At 34.4% G+C, this 20,205-nt stretch overlaps 1 protein-coding gene across 1 annotated transcript; it reads right to left on the bottom strand.

Annotated features, from left to right (window-relative positions):
• Window positions 1-4,934: 4,934 nt before the first annotated feature.
• Window positions 4,935-17,074, bottom strand: olfml2bb (olfactomedin-like 2Bb). The gene is made up of 8 exons (XM_051094526.1): window positions 16,685-17,074; window positions 16,056-16,322; window positions 15,759-15,866; window positions 13,336-13,497; window positions 11,649-11,838; window positions 8,705-9,148; window positions 8,427-8,603; window positions 4,935-5,833 (listed from the first exon to the last, which is right to left on the bottom strand). The coding sequence occupies exons 1-8, from the start codon at window positions 16,820-16,822 to the stop codon at window positions 5,235-5,237; spliced, it is 2,085 nt and encodes a 694-aa protein (XP_050950483.1). The 5' UTR covers window positions 16,823-17,074; the 3' UTR covers window positions 4,935-5,234.
• Between the last annotated feature and the right edge of the window lie 3,131 nt (window positions 17,075-20,205).

The raw sequence follows: 20,205 nt of genomic DNA, 5'->3' as shown, positions 1-20,205 counted from the left end.
TGAACGTAATTGCATTTACTTCAAAGAATTATCTGCAATGCCTGATCAAATACAGATACAGCATGTTGAGTTCCCCTGTGAAAGGTCTCCAGGAATGCCGTGTGTTTGATGGCTACCTAAACAGTCTGATGAGGTTTGGTAAAAGCATTCTCTTGATGCTAATCTGATAAATCACCACTGAGTCTCACAGTGAAAGGAGTCCTAATGCCATGCAGGGATAACACTCCCACAATTAGCCCTATTCAGACAGCTCCTCTGAAGTTTCAGACCTGATTTTCAGCGTTATTTCAAGCCGATGACTACTAGATGAGAAGACGAATGTGTTTCTGTCTGATGATATGCCAGCATGGGGCTCGTGGGAACTCGAGAGAGAAAATCACCAAGACTGATTTCAATCTCTGGACTTTTTAAGTCTCCAGCAGTGGCAGTTATGCTATGAGGCTTATATGCATGTGTGTAATTTCTTGTGTGTTTTCCTTAATGCTTTGACAGCTTGTATAACATACAGTTACAGCCCTACTTTCAGCCGTTTCACTCAGATATAGGTCACAATAGGAAAAAGACACTCACGACTTCCATTTCATGCTGACTTTAATATGCACTGGCAACTACTATAAGTATGTCATTTGTAGATTGACAGTGTAAACACTGTGGCACAAAAGTCTAAATCGAATGAACTTTCCAGATCTGGATGACCAGCTGTTTAATCTCTGAGTCAGAGTATTAGGAGACAAGATACAGTTCATCGTGGGTCAAGCTAAAGGAAAGAAGTTCTGGTCCCAGAACCTTCACTGCCTGATTAAATGGCCAGAGCACATTCACATACATATACCACTGATGCAGTGATAGAAAGCACAGACCGGGACCGCATTGGTTTGGTAATAACCCAGCTGCTCTGGGAATGAAAAGCTGGACCTAAAGGCTTTGTTGGAGAGCATTTGTGAAAATACATCCATTCAGCGAAACGCTGTTTTCCATAATGGCTGAATCTAATTGCCTCAGAGTTTCTCCAAGTCCAATGACCCAATAAGTATGCATGAATATACATGTGCTAAATGTCTTTGGTGACTGCAGTCCTTGTAGTCTGAGGCATATTGATCTAGTCAAGGATTAAATAGAATGATACAGAATGTTCTACCTCAACATTTTCACTAGGAAATGTGTCAACACAGGAAAATAGATTGTAAAGCCATTTTACACAGTCTACAAAGACGCTCTTGAAAGCCTGAAGCTGTTTTTTCATGGCCTGGTTTTAGTGGTCCATGAAAACCACCTGGGAAGTCTGAATTTGAAGAGGCCCACAGTAAGAACCAGTCAAAACCCCAAACGTATTTCTGGGAGTTCTTGACATTATGGTGGGATTTATGACCTCCCTCTCTCATCTTACCTTGTTTTTCTGCATGACATCTTTAACCTCATTCGTATGGAGTTCAATTGAAGTGTGTTAGAGAATTATAGCTGAATTGGCCTCTGGGCCACTATCTTTGGCCTGTTATTGTATGTTTTTGTTAGCTCCAGAGGATTCCCCTTGCAAGTTCAGTGGCCCCCATTACTGTGAAGACATGTCTTAAGAGGGAGCATGCATAATGAGCTTAGATACTCCCAGTGGGAGAATTTCTCACTCTGGTTCATTGCATGACAACAACATCCGCTCACCATCCTCTCACATGTCAACTCACAGGTCAACTCTCTGAGGAGCTTTTTTTATTATGTTTACCTCTCTCTTTCTTTCATCTTGGTCTTTCTCTACTTTTTAAAAAAATATATATATATATATACAAGATTGTTCACACAAAAATGGAAATTTTGTCATCGGCTCACTCTCATGGTGCTCCAAATCCATGAGACTTTGGTTGATCTTCCAAACATAATAAAGATGTTGGAAAGGGAACATTATATTTAGCCATACAAGTCTTAATACCCATATTAAGACTTGTATGGCTTAATATAACATAAATGATGTCTCTTACTGAAATATATTGTAGAAAATCCATGAAAGATTTACATTATTTTAAAATGTACATTATTTTAAAAATGTACATCGTTTTATGCATATTTTGGACTAGGGGGATGCCATTATTTTGATGACGTGAAATAGTTGCACTCTGTGAGCTACTATTTTTACTGCCAAATAATCTGATACGATGACCACAGCTACTGAAAGAGTTTACAGGTGGCAACAGATATAAGCCTAGGCTTAAACCAAAACTGCATTGACTTTTCCTCACAATGAGTCTAAACACCCCTGGATATTGAGTGAAATCTGTGCTGAGAAACTCCTTCAGTGGCTGTGGTGTCATGACAAGCGTCAACATGTTTACATCCTGCCAGGATGGCATCTAACATTTCTTGTCTCTGCCTTTTGTAAGCTCTTTCAGTAGCTGTGGTATACTAAAGGCCTCAGAGGCATCAGGGCTAAAGTGGGGAGAACAAAGACGCAGGTCTTTGGGAAGTTTTATTTTTACCATAGGCATCTTCGCATTTTTTCTCCTTTTCTAAGTGCTAGGAAAGCAGTGATGACTTACATTGCTTCTCTTGTTGCAACCAAAACCATTTGGCATCTAATCAATATTTTATATTCCAAGTTGTGCTACGGTAAAAATAGCAACAGTTAGCACCAGTAGCTCACTGAGTGCAACCATTTGACATCAGCGAAATAATGGCGCCCCCTATAGTCCAAAATACGTATGTGAATTTTTAAAATAACATAACGGGTTTTCTACTAAAAGAGATATAATTTACGTTTTATTAAGCTATATGTCTTAATACTTAGGGTTCCTTTTGACGAAACCTGAGAGTTTTCTGTTCTTCCACTGAAAGACTTGGCAACCAAAACTTAAATGATCCAAAAAGGTTATCAAGGCATTGTAAAATGAATCCATATGAATTGAGCAGTATAAATGTGTATAAATGTGACCCTGGACCTCAAAACCAGTCATAAGTATAGCATGGGCATATTTGTAGCAATAGCCAAAAATACATTGTATGGGTCAAAATAATTGATTTTTCCTTTATGCCAAAAATCATTAGGATATTAAATAAAGATAATGTTCCATGAAGATATTTTGTAAATTTCCAACCGTAAATATACCAAAACTTATTTTTTGATTAGTAATATGCATTGCTAAGAACTTCATTTGGACAACTTTAGTGATATATGCAAAAATAATGACTTATAACTCCAAAACTGTAGCAGGAAGAGACAAAACTGAGATTTCTTTTGGTAGAAACTTTCTCTATTTTTAGGGGAAAAAATATTTACATTTGGACACTCTCCTGCTGAGAAATTGCTGATAAATATTGTCTAAAAATGGTCTATATCTGTCTTATTTGACATTCGATATCTCAGAAAAGAAATAAGGTAGGTGAAATTTCTTTTTAGTGATGCTCTGCATCATGTTAGCTGTATCTGTTTCAAATTTTGTGGTGATAACATAAGGTATTCAAAAGTTGCAGCATTTTGGATCAAAAGAGGCCTTTTGTTTAAAGGCAATTTAGATTTTTTTTTGCACCCTCTGATTCCAGATTTTCAAATAGTTGTATCTCGGCCAAATATTGTCCTATCCTAACAAACCATAAATCAGTGGAAAGCTTAATTATTTCAATTTTTTTTTTTTTTTTAATTGACCCTTATTACTGGTTTTGTAGCCCAGGGTCACAAATATTTCAGGTTTCAACAGAAAACATCTTTTGTGTTTCAAAGTTTAACCAAGGTCTAACGGGTTTGAAACAACATGAGGGTCAGTAAATGATGACAGAATTTTCATTTTTGGGTGATCTATCCCTTTAAATCAGATACATTTTTGATGATAATTTTTTCATTGAGGAAACATTGTAAAGTCACGTCAGTTCCTAATGATTTCTTTGGTAGACTGATTGATTTTGATAGTACATGCATTTACCTCAGTGAGGGTCATATTATCATTTCTCCAGTCCAACTTAAAGCATGTCATGCTAAAGTTCTGGCCAATTGGTGAATAATTGCTTTCTTACCTATGGAAAGCCAATTTGGCACTTGATGGGTACTAATTTTGGACTTTGGTTGACATGGTAAAAAGATATTGAGCCTGAACCAAATGAATTACACTCTACAGAAGTCGGAACAATATTAACAAAGTCAGAAGAATAAGAGCAGGAAACCCCATCATCAACATGAATAAATGACTGTGTTGGCTGACATCAGAGTGAGTTAGCATATGAACTCTGTGGAGTATAGCGTGACACCGTCAGCTCGCCCAGACAGACGGCGGACCTGGCCAAAGTAAAGCCTCTGTGGAGATCTCTCCAAAGCTCTGCAGATGTGGCCGCCATTCAAAGCCCCGTTAATATATAGTTGTCTGAATGGTTCCCCACAACCCTACAGCACAGCCAACATTTTTCTCTGCCATTCTCATAATGCTTAAAGGCCATTTAAACCACAAGGTTGTCAAATATGTCATATAAAGTATGTGGAGTGACTGTCGTTGGACTATCAGAGCTGTCACTTCATCTTGTCTAACACTCAGACTTTGTCAGTGAATGAGTAAGTTTTGTCTTTTTCACTCAAGAAGTCATTTTCTCAAACCAGGATGACATTAATGGAGCAGCTTTAACTCTCACGATAAGGTTTCCAAAAAGGAAACTGGTTACACATGTTTGATAAGGAGAAAGACTGAGCATGCTGTTTTCATTGAGACCATTCAACCAAGCTGAATGCAAATAACTGAGAGTCTATTAATAGCCTTCTATGATATTCAGATCGCAGGTCTTCCTTTGATTTGTCATAAATATTATAAAATATATCATCTGGTCAAATGAAGTAACATAATAAACATTTAAGGTACTATTTCTTCCCACTATATGCTTGCACGGTACTTGGTACCAATTTTAAAATGAATTGTTGCATATGTTTTATGTTGACCTTAAAAGAAGCTAAAGCAATGACACTAACTCCACAGGTTTAGAAAGTTTATTTTAATTACATTATATACAACATACATTTACACTTCATATAAGCAGTGAGAACCTTGTCATGAATAGCTCATTCATGTTTTTACCCTTTAAGATCAATAAACATCTACTAAAAAGCACACAAAAGTCATGCAACAAAGAGACAAAATTAAAAGCATGATGAAATATCCATAAAAATATTTGTCATGTAGACTGATCTACAACCCACTTAGACACATAATCATTTTACTATTTTATACAAAAAGTGCTGCACGCAGTACCTCAATAAACTGTTTAAATTACCGTTAATAAGCAAATATTACATCGTAGGTCACCTGATGGCCATTGTCCCATGCATACAGCATACGTTCCTTAGGATTGTAGTCAATTTGTGTGGTGTAGGTGTAGTTGTTTAGAAAAGGAAGGCGGGGAATCATCTGGGTGTGTGTGTGTGTGTCAAATGCGTAGGAAATATTGGCATGTGTGCGCTCGAAACTGTCGACAGCGTATAGAACGCCGCAGATGATGAAGCAATTTCCATAGTAGTTCCTCCTCAGGCCCGTTCTCCAGTTCTTCTCTTTCTGTAAGTCAGAGGGTCGGAGTTTGCTCAGGATGATCACCTCCTGGTGAAACCCCTCTTCGTCCAGAGCTGGGTACACTATCCACAACCCGCTCTCATCCACACCAAAGTCAATGTCTGAATGTCCTCCCCAACTCCAGGGAGCTTCCTCCTCCTCTAATACTGCATCATGAAGGGTGGTCCAGGCTGCTACATACCGGAGACGAAGATCAAACCTGATTATATCACGAGAAAAGGCTCTGTTGTAGAAGAAAGAACCACCGTAGACCACATGGCCAGTGCCAAACCAGTTATAAGGGAGTTTGTAAGAGTTGCTAAATTGCCCTGTGAAATAAAGAAGAGAAACAAATTTCAGATACTTGCAGGGGTTGGACATGATCTTTTTGCATGGACCACCTTCATAAATTTCAAAGGCATATACAGGTGCATCTCAATAAATTAGAATGTCATGGAAAAGTTCATTTATTTCAGTAATTCAACTAAAATTGTGAAACTTGTGTATTAAATAAATTCAATGCACACAGAATAAAGTAGTTTAAGTCTTTGGTTTTTTTAATTGTGGTGATTTTGTCTCAAATTTAACAGAAACCCACCATCTTAACAAATCAGAATACGTCATAAGACCAATAAAAAAAAAAATTTTAGTGAATTGTTGGTCTTCTGGAAAGTATGTAACTGTAGTCAAATCCCTTCACACGTTGGTGTGTGGTGGCTCTTGATGCCTTGACCCCAGCCTCAGTCCATTCCTTGTGAAGTTCATCCAAATTCTTGAATCGATTTTGCTTGACAAGCCTCTCAAGGCTGCGGTTCTCTTGGTTGGTTGTGCATCTTTTTCTTCCACACTTTTTCCTTCCACTCAACTTTCTGTTAACATGCTTGGATACAGCACTCTGTGAACAGCCAGCTTCTTTGGCAATAAATGTTTGTGGCTTACCCTCCTTGTGAAGGGTGTCAATGATTGTCTTCTGGACAACTGTCAGATCAGCAGTCTTCCCCATGATTGTGTAGCCTAGTGAACCAAACTGAGAGACCATTTTGAAGGCTCAGGAAACCTTTGCTGGTGTTTTGAGTTGATTAGTTGATTGGCATGTCACCATATTCTAATTTGTTGGTGGGTTTTTGTTAAATGTGAGCCAAAATCATCACAACTAAAAGAACCAAAGACTTAAACTACTTCAGTCTGTGTGCACTGAATTTAATACACGAGTATAGCTCCTTCGTGCTATGTGAGAAAAATTAGTTTGACATTGATGTTGTCTCAAAACTGAACAAGTGGCTTTTTATATTGTAACTGTACTAACCTAAATAATTCAGATATTTTCTGTAAGATGTGCTTTGTTTTATGCAAGTTTGCCTTTTTTGTAGCAAAATGACGTTAATGGAAGCACGTTTCCTCCACTGAATAAAACTCACAATTGCGAGTTATAAAGTCAGAATTGCAAGATATAAAGTCAGAATTGTGAGAAAAAAGTCAGAATTGTTAGAAAAAAATCAGAATTGCGAGATATAAACTTGCATTTGCGAGAAAAACAAGATTATGAGTTCTTATCTTGCAAATGCAAGTTTGTATCTCGCAATTCTGACTCTTTTTCTTGCAATTCTGATTTTTTTTTCTCAGAATTGTGAGATATAAACTCGCAATTGGCAGTTATAAAGTCCAATTTTGAGGGGAGTTTATATCTCACAATTCTGACTTAATAACTCGCAATTGCATGTTATAAAGTCAGAACTGGGAGATATAAACTTGCATTTGTGAGAAAAACAGAATTGTGAGTTCTTATCTCGCAATTCTGACTTTTTTCTCACAATTCTGACATTTTTTTCGCAATTCTGACATTTTTCTCAGAATTGTAAGATATAAACTCGCAATTGCGAGTTATAAAGTCCAATTTTGTGGAGCGTTTATATCTCACAATTCTTACTTAACTCGCAGTTGCATGTTATAAAGCCAAAATTAGGAGGTATAAACTTGCATTTGTGAGAAAAACAAAATTGTGAGATATAAACTCACAATTGCGAGTTATAAAGTTCAATTTTGAGGAGAGTTTATATCTCACAATTCTAACTTAACTCGCAATTGCATGTTATTAAGTCAGAATTGGGAAGTATAAACATTTGCGAGAAAAACTAAATTGTGAGATGTAAACTCGCAATTATAAGGAAAAAAGCCACAATTGCGAGATATAAACTTGCAATTCTGAGAGTAAAAGTCAGAATTGTGAGTTTGTATCACACAATTCTGAAAAAAAAGTCGCAATTACCTTTTTTTTGTTTTTTAATTCAGTGGCAAAAATGGGCTTCCATACAATGTTAGATGTATAATTGTAAAGAGAAACATTTTCAATTTAGGAAAATCTTCACAAGTTTTTTTTTTTATCATAAAATGTGGGGTCTGTAAGATTTTTTTTTTTGAAGGAAAACTCTTATGCTCACCAGGGCTGCATTTATTTGATCAAAAATACAGTAAAAACAGCAATGCTGTGAAATTTTCAATTTGAACTGAACATTTTAATTTATTCCTGTAATAATTTATTTCAGCAGTCATTTCTCCAATCTTCAGTCTTACATGATCCAGTCTTACAGAAACCATTCTAATATGCTGATGATTCATCTGTGATGAATGGAAAGTTTATTTAATATTAAATATATGTAATGTTATTATTATCTTTATCACTTTTGATCAAGTAAATGTGTCCTTGCTGAATAAAAGTATAAATTTAATAAAAATAAATAAATAGCTAAATAAATAAATACATATATACATAAATAATCTTAAGTTTATGAACAGTACTGTATATGTTAATGTGTTATTATTTGTACAGGTTTGTTGTCTAACCAATAATTTAAAATATTCTGAAAATATATTTGTTCTTTACGGTAAAAAAAAAAAGAATTTCTATTTTAAAGTTGAATGTACCTTGTTTAAAAGTGTCCAAATCACGGAATTCCAAAAGCTGGTTTCCATAGTAGTTGTCGGTCACATATATAACTTTTCCATTGCCTTTCGGGTCTTTCATCCATGCACCTTCATTTTTGCCATATTTGTTGTGTGTAACAGGATCAGCGATGCTTGCTAATGTGTCCTTGCAGATCCCTGTAAACATCAAAACCAAAGAGGAAGCATTTATATATCACGGCCCCTCTAAACTCTTTTAAGTTCACGTTCTTCAAAGCTGGATCTGGAATCAAGCTTACCTTGTTCTTTGGTCTTCTTTGGAGGTTGTGTGCTTGTTTGAGTTGTAGCTTCATCCCAGCTAAGTTTGGACTTCTTTGCAGGTGCTGTAACACCGGCCAGATGAGGCACTGCAAGAGGAGTTTTGATGGTTGTTGCAGTGGTGCTTGGTGACACTGTGGTAGTTAAAGGCATTGAGGTCGGCAGGATTGCCTTTGCTGTTGTAATTGTGATTGACTTCTTGGCTTCCACAGTTTCTTCTTTAGTTTGTTGTGTTACATTTGGTGTGTTTGCAGCAGTAGGGTGTCCATTTTGTGTGGTGAGGTTCACTGGGGGTGTCTGGGTCACTGCCACAGTGGTTCCAGGTGTTGTAACAGATGCAGGCAGCTCTTGCTTGTGGATCTGGTCCTCAATTATTAAATCCACCGAGCCATCACCACTCACAACCTCGTGTGCTGCTGTGGCAACTATTGAAAGAACAAACATAAAATACCTAGTTTAACTTTGGCCTACTCATGCTTGTAAAGTTTCACTTGTAGTCTGAAAATGCTGCTATTTCAGGGTCATTTATTTTTTTAAAAACAGCACAACTGAATAAAAAATAATTATGAGCTTTTATCTCACAATTCTGAATTGTTTTCTCAGAACTGCGTAATACAAATTTGCAACTGAGAGTTAAAACTCACAGTTATGACTTTTCTCAAAATTCCATAATATTAACTCACAAGTTGTGAAGTCAGAATAGTGGGATATAAACTTGCAATTACGATAAATAAAGTCTGAATTGCGATTTAAAGGCAGTTCTGACTGTTTTTCTCATTAATGTGAGTTTGTGACTTTTTTCTCATAATTGTAAGATATAAACTCGCAATTCAGAGAAAAATTCACAATTGTGAGATACAAACTCGCAATTCTTAGAAAAAAACTCAGAATTGTTTATATTTTGCAATTCAGTTTTTTTCTTGCAATTTTGAGTTTATATCATGCAATACTGACTTTATAACTCACAACTGTGAGTTTATATTATGCAATTCTGAGGAAAAAAGTCAGAATTTCAAGTTTGTATCACACAATTCTAAGAAAACTTCACAGCTAATATTTTGGATATCTCACAACTGTGAGATATAAACTCGCAATTCTTAGAAAAAAACTCAAAATTGTAAGCTTAAGACATTTTAAAATACACTACTGTTCAAAAGTTTGGGGTCAGTACATTTTTATTGTTTCTTTTTTTCTTTTTTTTAAGAAATTAATACTTTTATTCACCAAGGATGTAAGTTAATAATTAAAAGTTTATTAAAAGTTAATAATAAATAATTTACATTGTTATAAAATATTTATATTTTGAATAAACACTGTACTTTTTAAACTTGTTATTCATGAAAGAATCCTGAAAAAAAAATCACAGGTTCCAAAAAATATTTGGCAGCACAACTGTTGATATTATCCAACATTGATCATTCTAATAATAAATCTGCATATTAGAATGATTTCTGAAGGATCATGTGACACTTAAGACTGGAGTAACAGCTGATAAAAATTGAGCTTTTCATCACAGAAGTAAATTCTATTTTAAAGTATGTTAAAATAAAAAACATTATTTTATATTGTAAAAACATTTTGCAATATTACTGTTTTTTTCTATATTTTTAATCAAATAAATGCAGCCTTGATGAGCATAAGAGACTTCTTTAAAGACTATTACAAGTCTTACTGACCCCAAACTTTTGAACGATAGTGTATATTAAAATATGAAACAGTTATTTGATATTGTAATATATCACACTATTTTTGATCAAATAAATCAGACTTGCTGAGCATAGGAGACTTCTTTCAAAAATATTAAAATACAGTAATGTATTTAGTAGTGCTGGGGAATGACGCATCACAATTAATCGCATCCTCCCCAAAAATTATACGTTTTTGTGTACATAACATATATATATATGTGTGTGTGTGTGTGTGTGTACTGTGTATATTTATTATGTATATATAAATACACACACATGCATGTATATATTTAAGAAAAATATTTATATTTATATATTAAATATATTTATATATACTTTAAATTATATGAATATTTACATAATAAATATACACAGTACACACATATAAACAAAAACTTTTTTTTGGATGCGATTAATCGCGATTCATATTAATGTTAAGCTATGTTTTCCCCCCTGCTTTTCATATACCTTTTTGTTTTAAATCAAATATTGTGATTCATTTAAGAACTTGTTGGGTTTAGTTTATAGTTAAAATCTCCTTACTGTGTTTTGTGAAATCCCTATGGATAAAATAAAGGGGAAAAATACTTCCAAAACCTAAATATAACATGCTATTGATCCTTCTCAGTTTTTTTTTTTCTGTTGACATACACTGCCCTCCAAAAGTTTGGAAACGCCCTAGAAAAGTGGGGTTTTGGACAATATTAGCTGGACAATATTAGCTATGCTAAATGAATAAATGTAAATGTAAATGTAAATGTAAATGAGTCCTTTTTAATTTTTTATAATTTTGCACTGATAAGGGACAACACAAACTACGAAAACATGTTTTATTACATAAAGAGTTTATACATAGAAAAAACTTATATTTTCAACTCATCAAAATATCCATTAGCAGCTATTACAGCTCTGCATAATCTGGGTCTAAATTCATCATATTCTAAACTTAATTGGCAATCAATTGTTGAAGCTATTAAGGTGTGCTGACCCAAAAATCTTTTAAAAACCTGGGCCAAGTTTAAATCAGTAACCAGGCATCACAGCTGGCAAAGGGGCATGTCTGACTTTGACATTTATATATTGCCATCAAAAAATGCTAAGGATTTATGCTGATATCGTCCAAAACCACACTTTGCCAGGGGTGTTTCCAAACTTTTGGAGGGCAGTGTACATAAGAGCTACAGCCATAAAAGCTGCAATTCTAGTTATTATAACAATGAAATGAGCTGACACTTACTGTGCTCTTTCCCTTCGCTATCCTCCATTGTGTTGGCTTTGTAGAAGGTCATGCTTTTAATGCTCATGCCATTGGGACCTGCTTTGGTCTTTGAAGGTTTATGTGGCTCCTCTTGACCCTCAGAGTTGCTTCTCTTCAGCACAGGTTTGTTGGGGCCCTGATTCCCAACAAACTTTTCCTCATATTTCCTCTGGCCAGGGATAAACAGTGAAATTGTCAGTTAAATTATTATCTTATAAGATGTATGTGTGACCATGGACCACAAAAACATAAGGGTCAATTCTTTTAAACTGAGATTTATGCATCATCTGAAAGCTGAATAAATAAGCTTTCCATTGATGTATGGTTTGTTAGGATAGGACAATACTTCAAAACATACAATTATTTGAAAATCTTGAAAATTTGAGGATGCAAAAAAATCGAAAGATCGAATATATCAGAAAATTGCCTTTAAAGTTGTTCAGATAAAGTCCTTAGCACTGCTGTTTTTATAAATTTGTGATAAGAAAATTTACAAAATATCTTAATGGAACATGATCTTTACTTAAAATCGAAAAGATTTTTTTTTGCATAAACGAAAAACGATCATTTTGACCCATACAGTGTATTGTTGGCGATTGCTACAAATATATGTTAAGACTGGTTTTGTGGTGCAGGGTCACATGTGATTAAACCTACTCACTGCTTAAAATTACTGCATCAAATAAGCAGCATTAAAGGATTAGTTCAACCAAAAATGAAAATTGTGTCATTAATTACTCACCCTCATGTCGTTCCAAACCTGTAAGACCTTTGTTCATCTTCGGAACACAAATTAACATTTTTGACCCTGCATAGACAGCAATAAAACAGAAATGTTCCCAGGCCCAGAAAGGTCATAAGAACATATTTAAGGTTCAAGGTTCAACCTTAATTTTATGAAGCTATGAGAATATTTTCTGTGCGCAAAGAAAACAAAAATGACAACTTTATTCAACAATTTCTCTTCCACATCAGTCTCCGCCACCATCCAGTACCATGACACATATGTGGTGCTGCTGACACAGGAGCCGGAGAAGGAATTGTTGAATCAAGTCATTATTTTTGCTTCATTCACACACAAAAAGCAAGTAGCTTCATATCATTAAGGTTGAACGACTATGGACTATTTTAAAGATGTCTTTACTACCTTTCTGGGCCTTGAACGTGTCAGTTGCATTGCTGTCTATGCAGGGTCAGAAAGCTTTCGAATTTCATCATCTTAATTCGTGTTCAAAAGATGAACAAAGGTCTTGGAACGGGTTTGGAACGACATGAGGGTGAGTAATTAGTATCAGAATTTTCATTTTGGGGTGAACTAACTAACCTTTAATTGTCTCTTTCCAAGTCACCCACTTTGTGGCTGCATAAATGTCCTGAATGAGATGAAGGGGAATATGTGGTGTATTAATGACTTGAGCATGCTGTGGGAAAAGTTGCATGGCTTTGATCAACTATTTCTCTACTGACATGTCTTCCAGACTCACTGGAACAGTAAATTTGACCACTGTTTCCACTGGGCAAAGTTTGGTGCTGGTGGTAATGTGTGTAACATTTGCAGCATGTATCTGTACTGTGCATATATGTTGGCAGTTGTGTGAAGTGAGACTAATATGAGCCTATAAGGCATTTCTAATGGATTGAGCTATAGAGTGTGCTGAATCTGTACCTCACTGTGAGCAAAAGCAGCTGCCGTATTCTTCTGCAGTGAGGGCTCTAGCGCACTGAGACGTTTTTTCTTCTCCTGCCGTTGGTTGGAGCGAGGCCCCTTCACTTGCGCTTTTTCACCTTTCACGCTCACTTTCTCCTTTGTATGGCTGCCGGAAAACGACTGTAAGGAAAATGTAAACACAATAGAGGTCCATGGGTGGCAGTTCCGCCCAACCACCTGAATTCAATTCCCCTTTGTCCAATGGCAACATTTGAAAGCGAACAGTGATTTCTGTTGCCAGGGTAATACTGAATAGTGTATAGAAAGCAATTTGGTTGTTTCAGGAAACAGCATAATCAAAAATAAATAATGTGACACTCTTTTTTTTATGTACCACCATGACTGTTTGGTCTTCCTGTAGTGATGCTAATGTGGAAAAGGAGGCTCTAAATTATACCAAATTATATATATGCTGCAGTTGTGTCAGAAAGTGTATGTAAACAAAGGCCCTTTACTGCAATGTATTGAAGCCTGTTTCCACCACTGAATAAAAAATATAAAAAAGGTAATTGCAACTTTTTTTCTCACAGTTCAGATTTTTTTTTTAAATCAGAATTCTGCAAATTCTTGAAATAAAGTCATAATTGCGTGATATAAAGCAAGTTATGCTTTTTTCTCAGAATTGTGACTACATCTCAGAATTCTTAAAAAATCAGAATTGCAAGACAAAATCGCAATTCTGAGAAATAAAGTTGCAATTCTGAGAAAAAAAGTCAGAACTGCGAGATCTAAACTCACAATTCTGACTTTTTTTCTCAGAATTGTGAGTTTATATATTGCAATTTTAACTTTATAACACACAGTTGCGAGAAAAAAGTAAGGATTGTAACAAAAAAAGTCCGAGTTGTGAGATATTAACTCACAATTTGGATTTTTTTCTCAGAATTGAGTTTATATCAAAATTGAGGCTTTTTCCTCAGAACTGCAAGTTTATATATTGCAATTCGGACTTTATAACACAACTGCGAGAAAAAAGTCAGGATTGCAACAAAAAAAGTTCAGAGTTGCGAGATATTAAATCAGAATTGTGACTTTGTTTCTCAGAATTTTGAGTTTATATCTCGAAATTGTGATGAGTTTATCTGACTTTATAAAACATTTGGGAGAAAAAAGTCAGGATTGCAACAAAAAAAAGTTCAGAGTTCCCAGATCTAAACTCACAATTGTGACTTTTCCCTTAGAATTGTGAGTTTATATATTGCAATTCTGACTTCACACAATTGCGAGAAAAAAGTCAGGATTGCAAAAAAAAAAAAAAAAAAAAAAAAAAAAATCAAAGTGGTGACATATAAACTCACAATTCAGACTTTTTTCTCAGAATTGTGAGTTTATATTACTCAGAATTGTGAGTTTATATCTTGAAATTGTGACTTTTTTCCTTGGAATTGCGAGTTTATATATTGCAATTCTGACTTTAAAACACACAATTGTGAGAAAAAAGTCAGGATTGCAACAAAAAAAAATCTGAATGATGACATATAAACTCACATTTCAGATTTTTTTCTCAGAATTGTGAGTTCATATCTCTAAACTGTGACTTTTTTCCTCAGAATTGCGAGTTTATATATTGCAATTCTAACTTTATAACACAACTGTGATAAAAAAGTTGGAACTGCAACAAAAAAAAATTAGAGTGGTGAGATATAAACTCACAATTCAGACTTTTTTCTCAGAATTGTGAGTTTATATCTCTAAACTATGACTTTTTTCCACAGATTTGCGAGTTTATATAATGCAATTCTGACTTTATAACACAATTGTGAGAAAAAAGTCAGGACTGCAAAAAAAAAAAAAAAAAAAAATCGGAGTAGTGACATATAAACTCACAATTCAGACTTTTTTCTCAGAATTGTGAGTTTATATCTCGAAATTGTGACTTTTTTCCTCAGAATTGTGAATTTATATACTGCAATTCTGACTTTATAATACAATTGCAAGAAAAAAGTCAAGATTGCAACAAAAAAAAGAGTTGAAAGTTAAGAGTTGAAACTCAAAAAAGGGAAAAAAGTTCTAATTGTAAAATACAAACTCGCCTTTGTGAGAAAAAAATTCACAACTGTGAGTTTTTATCAGTTTTCTGTGAAAAATTTTAGAATTGTGAGATAAAAAAGTCACAATAACTTTTTAAAAATTTTTATTCAGTGGCGGAGACGGGCTTTCATAGCAATGAAAAGTTTACATGGATGCTTCATAACGAAACCATAGATGGCAATAAAGCATGTGGGTGTGTGTCTGTGTACATTAAATGTAATGTACTATATATTCTTATAAGCATATGATAATGTAAGATATAGCAAATATCAGAACCACTGTTTAACGGTCACAAATGTGTGTATTTGCTATTAATTCATTCTGAGTACAAGTATCAGTTTTGCACTTACTTTCTCTATGTTATCAACCCGTTCCAGAAGTTTGGTTGTGATGGAGTGAAGCTTTAACAAGTCCATCCCATAAAATGCTCCCTCTAGCAGGTCCGTTATGGTTGAGAGCTGAAACATCAAGGGATTTTTTTTTTTTTTTTTTTTTACATTTATATAAAGTAACTGAGTTACTTCATCTTAATGGAGGGAATTAACAGAAATTATTATATAATTATAATGATAATATTGTCTAATTTATCTATCTCCCCATATCTAATATGACAGATCCATATGACAGATATCTAATCTCCCCATTACCTTAATATCATCCCGTCCGGCCTCTTGCAGCTTCTTGAATCTAAAGTCTCCCTCACAGGGATTGAGGGCAGAGGGAGGGGCAACACAGGCACACTTCTTACAGTTGGGTCCCGTAGTGATTGTCTCCACCGTGTAGAAGTCCTCAGCTTTGGCTTGACCCTCTTCAATACGCTTGCATGCACTTCTGCTCAGAGGCCTTACTACACACTTACACTTACAGTCTGGGCCCTCAGACAGAGTCTTCACTTTATCATAGTCTCCAATGAGCTATTAGGGTAAAAAAAGTAAATAATGAAATCATTATTATTTATTTTAAAAAATCAATGCTGTTCATTAAAAAAAAAAAAACTGGTTTACAGATATTACTATATTTACATACATATTTACCATTTTTTAAATTTACCACCTATAATATAAATAATATTTTATTATTACACTTTTTTTTTAGGATTTTTTAAAATAATAATTGAACATATTATTATTATACATACTTTTTGAGCACGTTTGTCAAAAAACACCTTATATAATTTGGTATGTACATAGAAATTTCATTAATAATAATAATGCAAAATACACTTTCACACTATGACGTTCATGTAATCATTTAATTTAGAATCAGGAAAAATTACCTGTGTTAAGATGTTTTCTTGATTGTCCATTTCATCTTCTAGAGTTGGACTGTTGTCTATAATGTCAGCAGTCTGTTGCTCCGTCACACTGGCTCGTGTCAAACAAAACGCGTAAAAAATAAAAAACAATAATTCCATTATTTAAACCAGACAAGCAGAGTTGCTAGTTTTAGTAAGTTAAGGTGAAGTTTTTCTTTGGTTTTCGTCCCGGGCAAAAATGCAATTATTCTATATGCAACCTATGTACTTTCATATGTCAATCAATAGTCCATTAATTAATGAATATGTAAAGAGTGTCCTGATGACGTCAAAAAGGTCCTAGGTTTGTTAAAAAGCAGTTGCTTATGGTTTCTACAGACAGAAAGAAGACCTTCTCTATGTTGGAGTGCCGGTGATGAATGGATATTTGAAAGGTTTGCTGTAAGTCAATGGGGAGGAACCTAAAGACAGGGAGGAGTTCTGCCATTTCTGTAGATTAATGACCCAAACCCGCGCTTTTTGCTGACCCACAGTAAATAAATGTGTTACACGGATTACTAATTAATTATTTAAATTAATTAAAAAACGCAGGAGTATAAATGTAAACATAAAATACCTTGTCATGTTAAAAGTATTCAGTGATTTCTGGGGAAATTAATTATGACAACATATCTTAATTCTGAAATAATTCTCTTCGTTAGTTGTTATGAGTCAAAAAACACATCTATGTATTTTAACAATTATAATTTACTGAATAAGACTCCCAACGCCGAAAAAGCGGCATCTGAAGTAGAGTTTTTACGCCATCTACTGACAATTTGATTAGTTGCAAGTCCTCAAAAGTCATTTTTTAACACTGAATAATTAAAGACATTTTATGCATGCTTTTCATCGAACATCACAAGCAAATAAATGGCAACAATACCATATTCTAGCTAGGTTTTTTAATATAATTGAGATAACATTAGGCCTTCTACTGGCGAATTAGCAACTTGTATAGGACCCTTGGAAAAAGAGAGAGAGAGAAAGAAAAGAAAGGAAAATAATTTTCCAAATATGTATTTATTTATTTATTTAACACTGAAACTGTGATTTCATTTTAAACATGACTTTCCTCTTTACCAAATGTTTTAATATGTCGAACGTGTCGCTTTTTTAAGAGACTCACATGTTAAAGATGAAGTCATTCAGGAAAATGCTTATGTTACATTCATAGTTCATATATATTATATTTAGACATCCTTGCTACATATGCAACAATAAAACAGGATATGCAATTAATTTGCACATTTAAATCTCCCTTCTATCTTAGTCTGTACACATGCTCTCACTACTGCATATAAGAACACTTAAATTTGTGGGGCACAGACTGTCCTAAATCTCAAAGTGTACTGTCCTGAGTTACCAAAAGCAGACGAGAACACGTTTAATATGTATATAAATTTGGACAGTTTTAGAAATATGACATTTGTTTGTATAAAGTGTTCAGGTAACATCACAGTTAATTGTGTAAGTAAAGAGTGGGGGGAAAAGCCCCAGTTACCTTAATTCACCCTATAACACTCCAGAGGACTGTTGCCAATGTTTTTTTTCCTTTCTCCAGTTTTTACATTTATGTTTTTAGCAGTACGAACTGACTTACCAAAAGAACTTGAAGTACATCAGTGGATATGTACTTTTTTTTTCAAAATGCATGTATAAACATGAGGCGAACTGACTTAACAGAGCTAAAAGTCACTGCAAATATTTCTAAAACTGAGAACCAAGACTAGTTCTGAGAAAAGTTGTAGTTTTTTTCCTCCAGAGTGTTCAAGTGCAATTTTGTGGTCACTTTAGTGTTATTCTAAATGGTGCATTTTTAAAGAAGTCCCTTCTATTTGATGGGGTAGTTTATGTGTATCATTCCTAATTCTGCTTCCATTATAAAGCATGTAAACTCCTTACACTGTACAGGATTGCTTGATGAAGGAACATATATAAATATTAATCCAATACTTTCATAACAGTCTACCATAATATGTCATGTGGATTTTGGGTGTTGTGGATACTCTAAAATCCCTGACAGATAGCTCTTTGTGTTTAGTAATTTGATTATTACATTCCATATTATTTTAGTGAAAATGGGAATGTCCATATGTCAGTGTCTGTAAGAGAAAGATTCCTTTAGTTTGGCAGCCCCATACAAAAGTCTATTGTGTAGGTACAATGCCCTTCAGCAGTGTGAAGCAGCACTGAAGGTGTTCTTGACATTGACTCACACCTACAAGTATGCTGCCATAGGTCTTTAATCAAAAGTCATGTTCTTCATCACAGGTGTCTATTGTTTCATATATCAAGTATCTGCAACAGCCTGGAAATGTTCCAGTGTGGAGTTTTCATCAGTGTATGTCATTGATGCAGTCTAAAAATACATACATGTCTACAAATGGCTGTTTAAAGGAATAATTCACCCAAAAATTATAATTGCTGAAAATGGACTCACCCTCAGGTGACCCAAGACGTAGATGAGCTTGTCTATTCGTCAGAACAGATTTGGAGAAATTTAGCATTACATCATTTGCTCACCAATGGATCCTTTGTAGTGAATGGGTGCCGTCAGAGAGTCCAAACAGCTGATAAAAACATCACAACATTCCATCAGTTAGTCTTGTAAAGTGAAATGCTGCATGTTTGTAAGAAACAAATCTATAATTTAATGCATGTTTTAATGCTAAACCAGTCCTTGATCTGTGCATATTTTTCTCCTGATTCGGACAAGAAAGTCAGAAGCAACATTTGGACTTTAAAAATGTTTAGACTCTCATTCTGATAGCACCCATTAACTGCAGTGGATCCATTGGTGAGCATGTGATGTAATGCTAAAAATGTAATGCTACTTAAAAACATCAGAATAATCCATCAATTAATGTCTTGTGAAGTGAAAATCTGTGTGTTTGTAAGAAACAAATCCATCATTAAGGTGTTTTAATGTTAAACCAGTCCTTAATCTGTGCATATTTTTCTCCTTATTCAGACAAGAAAGCCAGAAACAGCATTTTGATTTTAAAAATATCTTAATAATGGATTTGTTTTTTAATGAACATGCAGTTTTTTGCTTCAGTTTTTTTCCACTGCAGTTAATGGGTGCCATCAGAATGAGAGTCTAAACATTTTTAAAGTCCAAATGTTGCTTCTGACTTTCTTGTCCGAATCAAGTTGTAAGGATTACTTGTGAATTATTGTGATGTTTTTATCAACTGTTTAGACTGTCATTCTGACGGCACCCATTCACTGCAGAGGATTCATTGGTAAGGAAGTGATGTAATGCTAACTTTTTTCAACTCTGCTCCTATTACAAAAAAAAAAAAAAAAAAAAAAAAAAAAACATCAGAATAATCCATTAATTAATGTCTTGTGGAGAGAAAATCAGCACGTTTGTAAGAAACAGATCCATCAATAAGGTGTTTTAATGTTAAACGGGTGCATGATCTGTGCATATTTTTCTCCTGATTCAGACAAGACAAGAAAGCCAGAAGCAACATTTGGACTTTAAAAATGTCTTA

The sequence above is a fragment of the Labeo rohita genome, chromosome 2 (assembly GCF_022985175.1).
Source record: "Labeo rohita strain BAU-BD-2019 chromosome 2, IGBB_LRoh.1.0, whole genome shotgun sequence".
Lineage (NCBI taxonomy): Eukaryota > Metazoa > Chordata > Actinopteri > Cypriniformes > Cyprinidae > Labeo > Labeo rohita.
The sequence above is the reverse complement of the archived record's forward strand: the minus strand, read 5'-3'. Positions and strand labels throughout refer to the sequence as shown.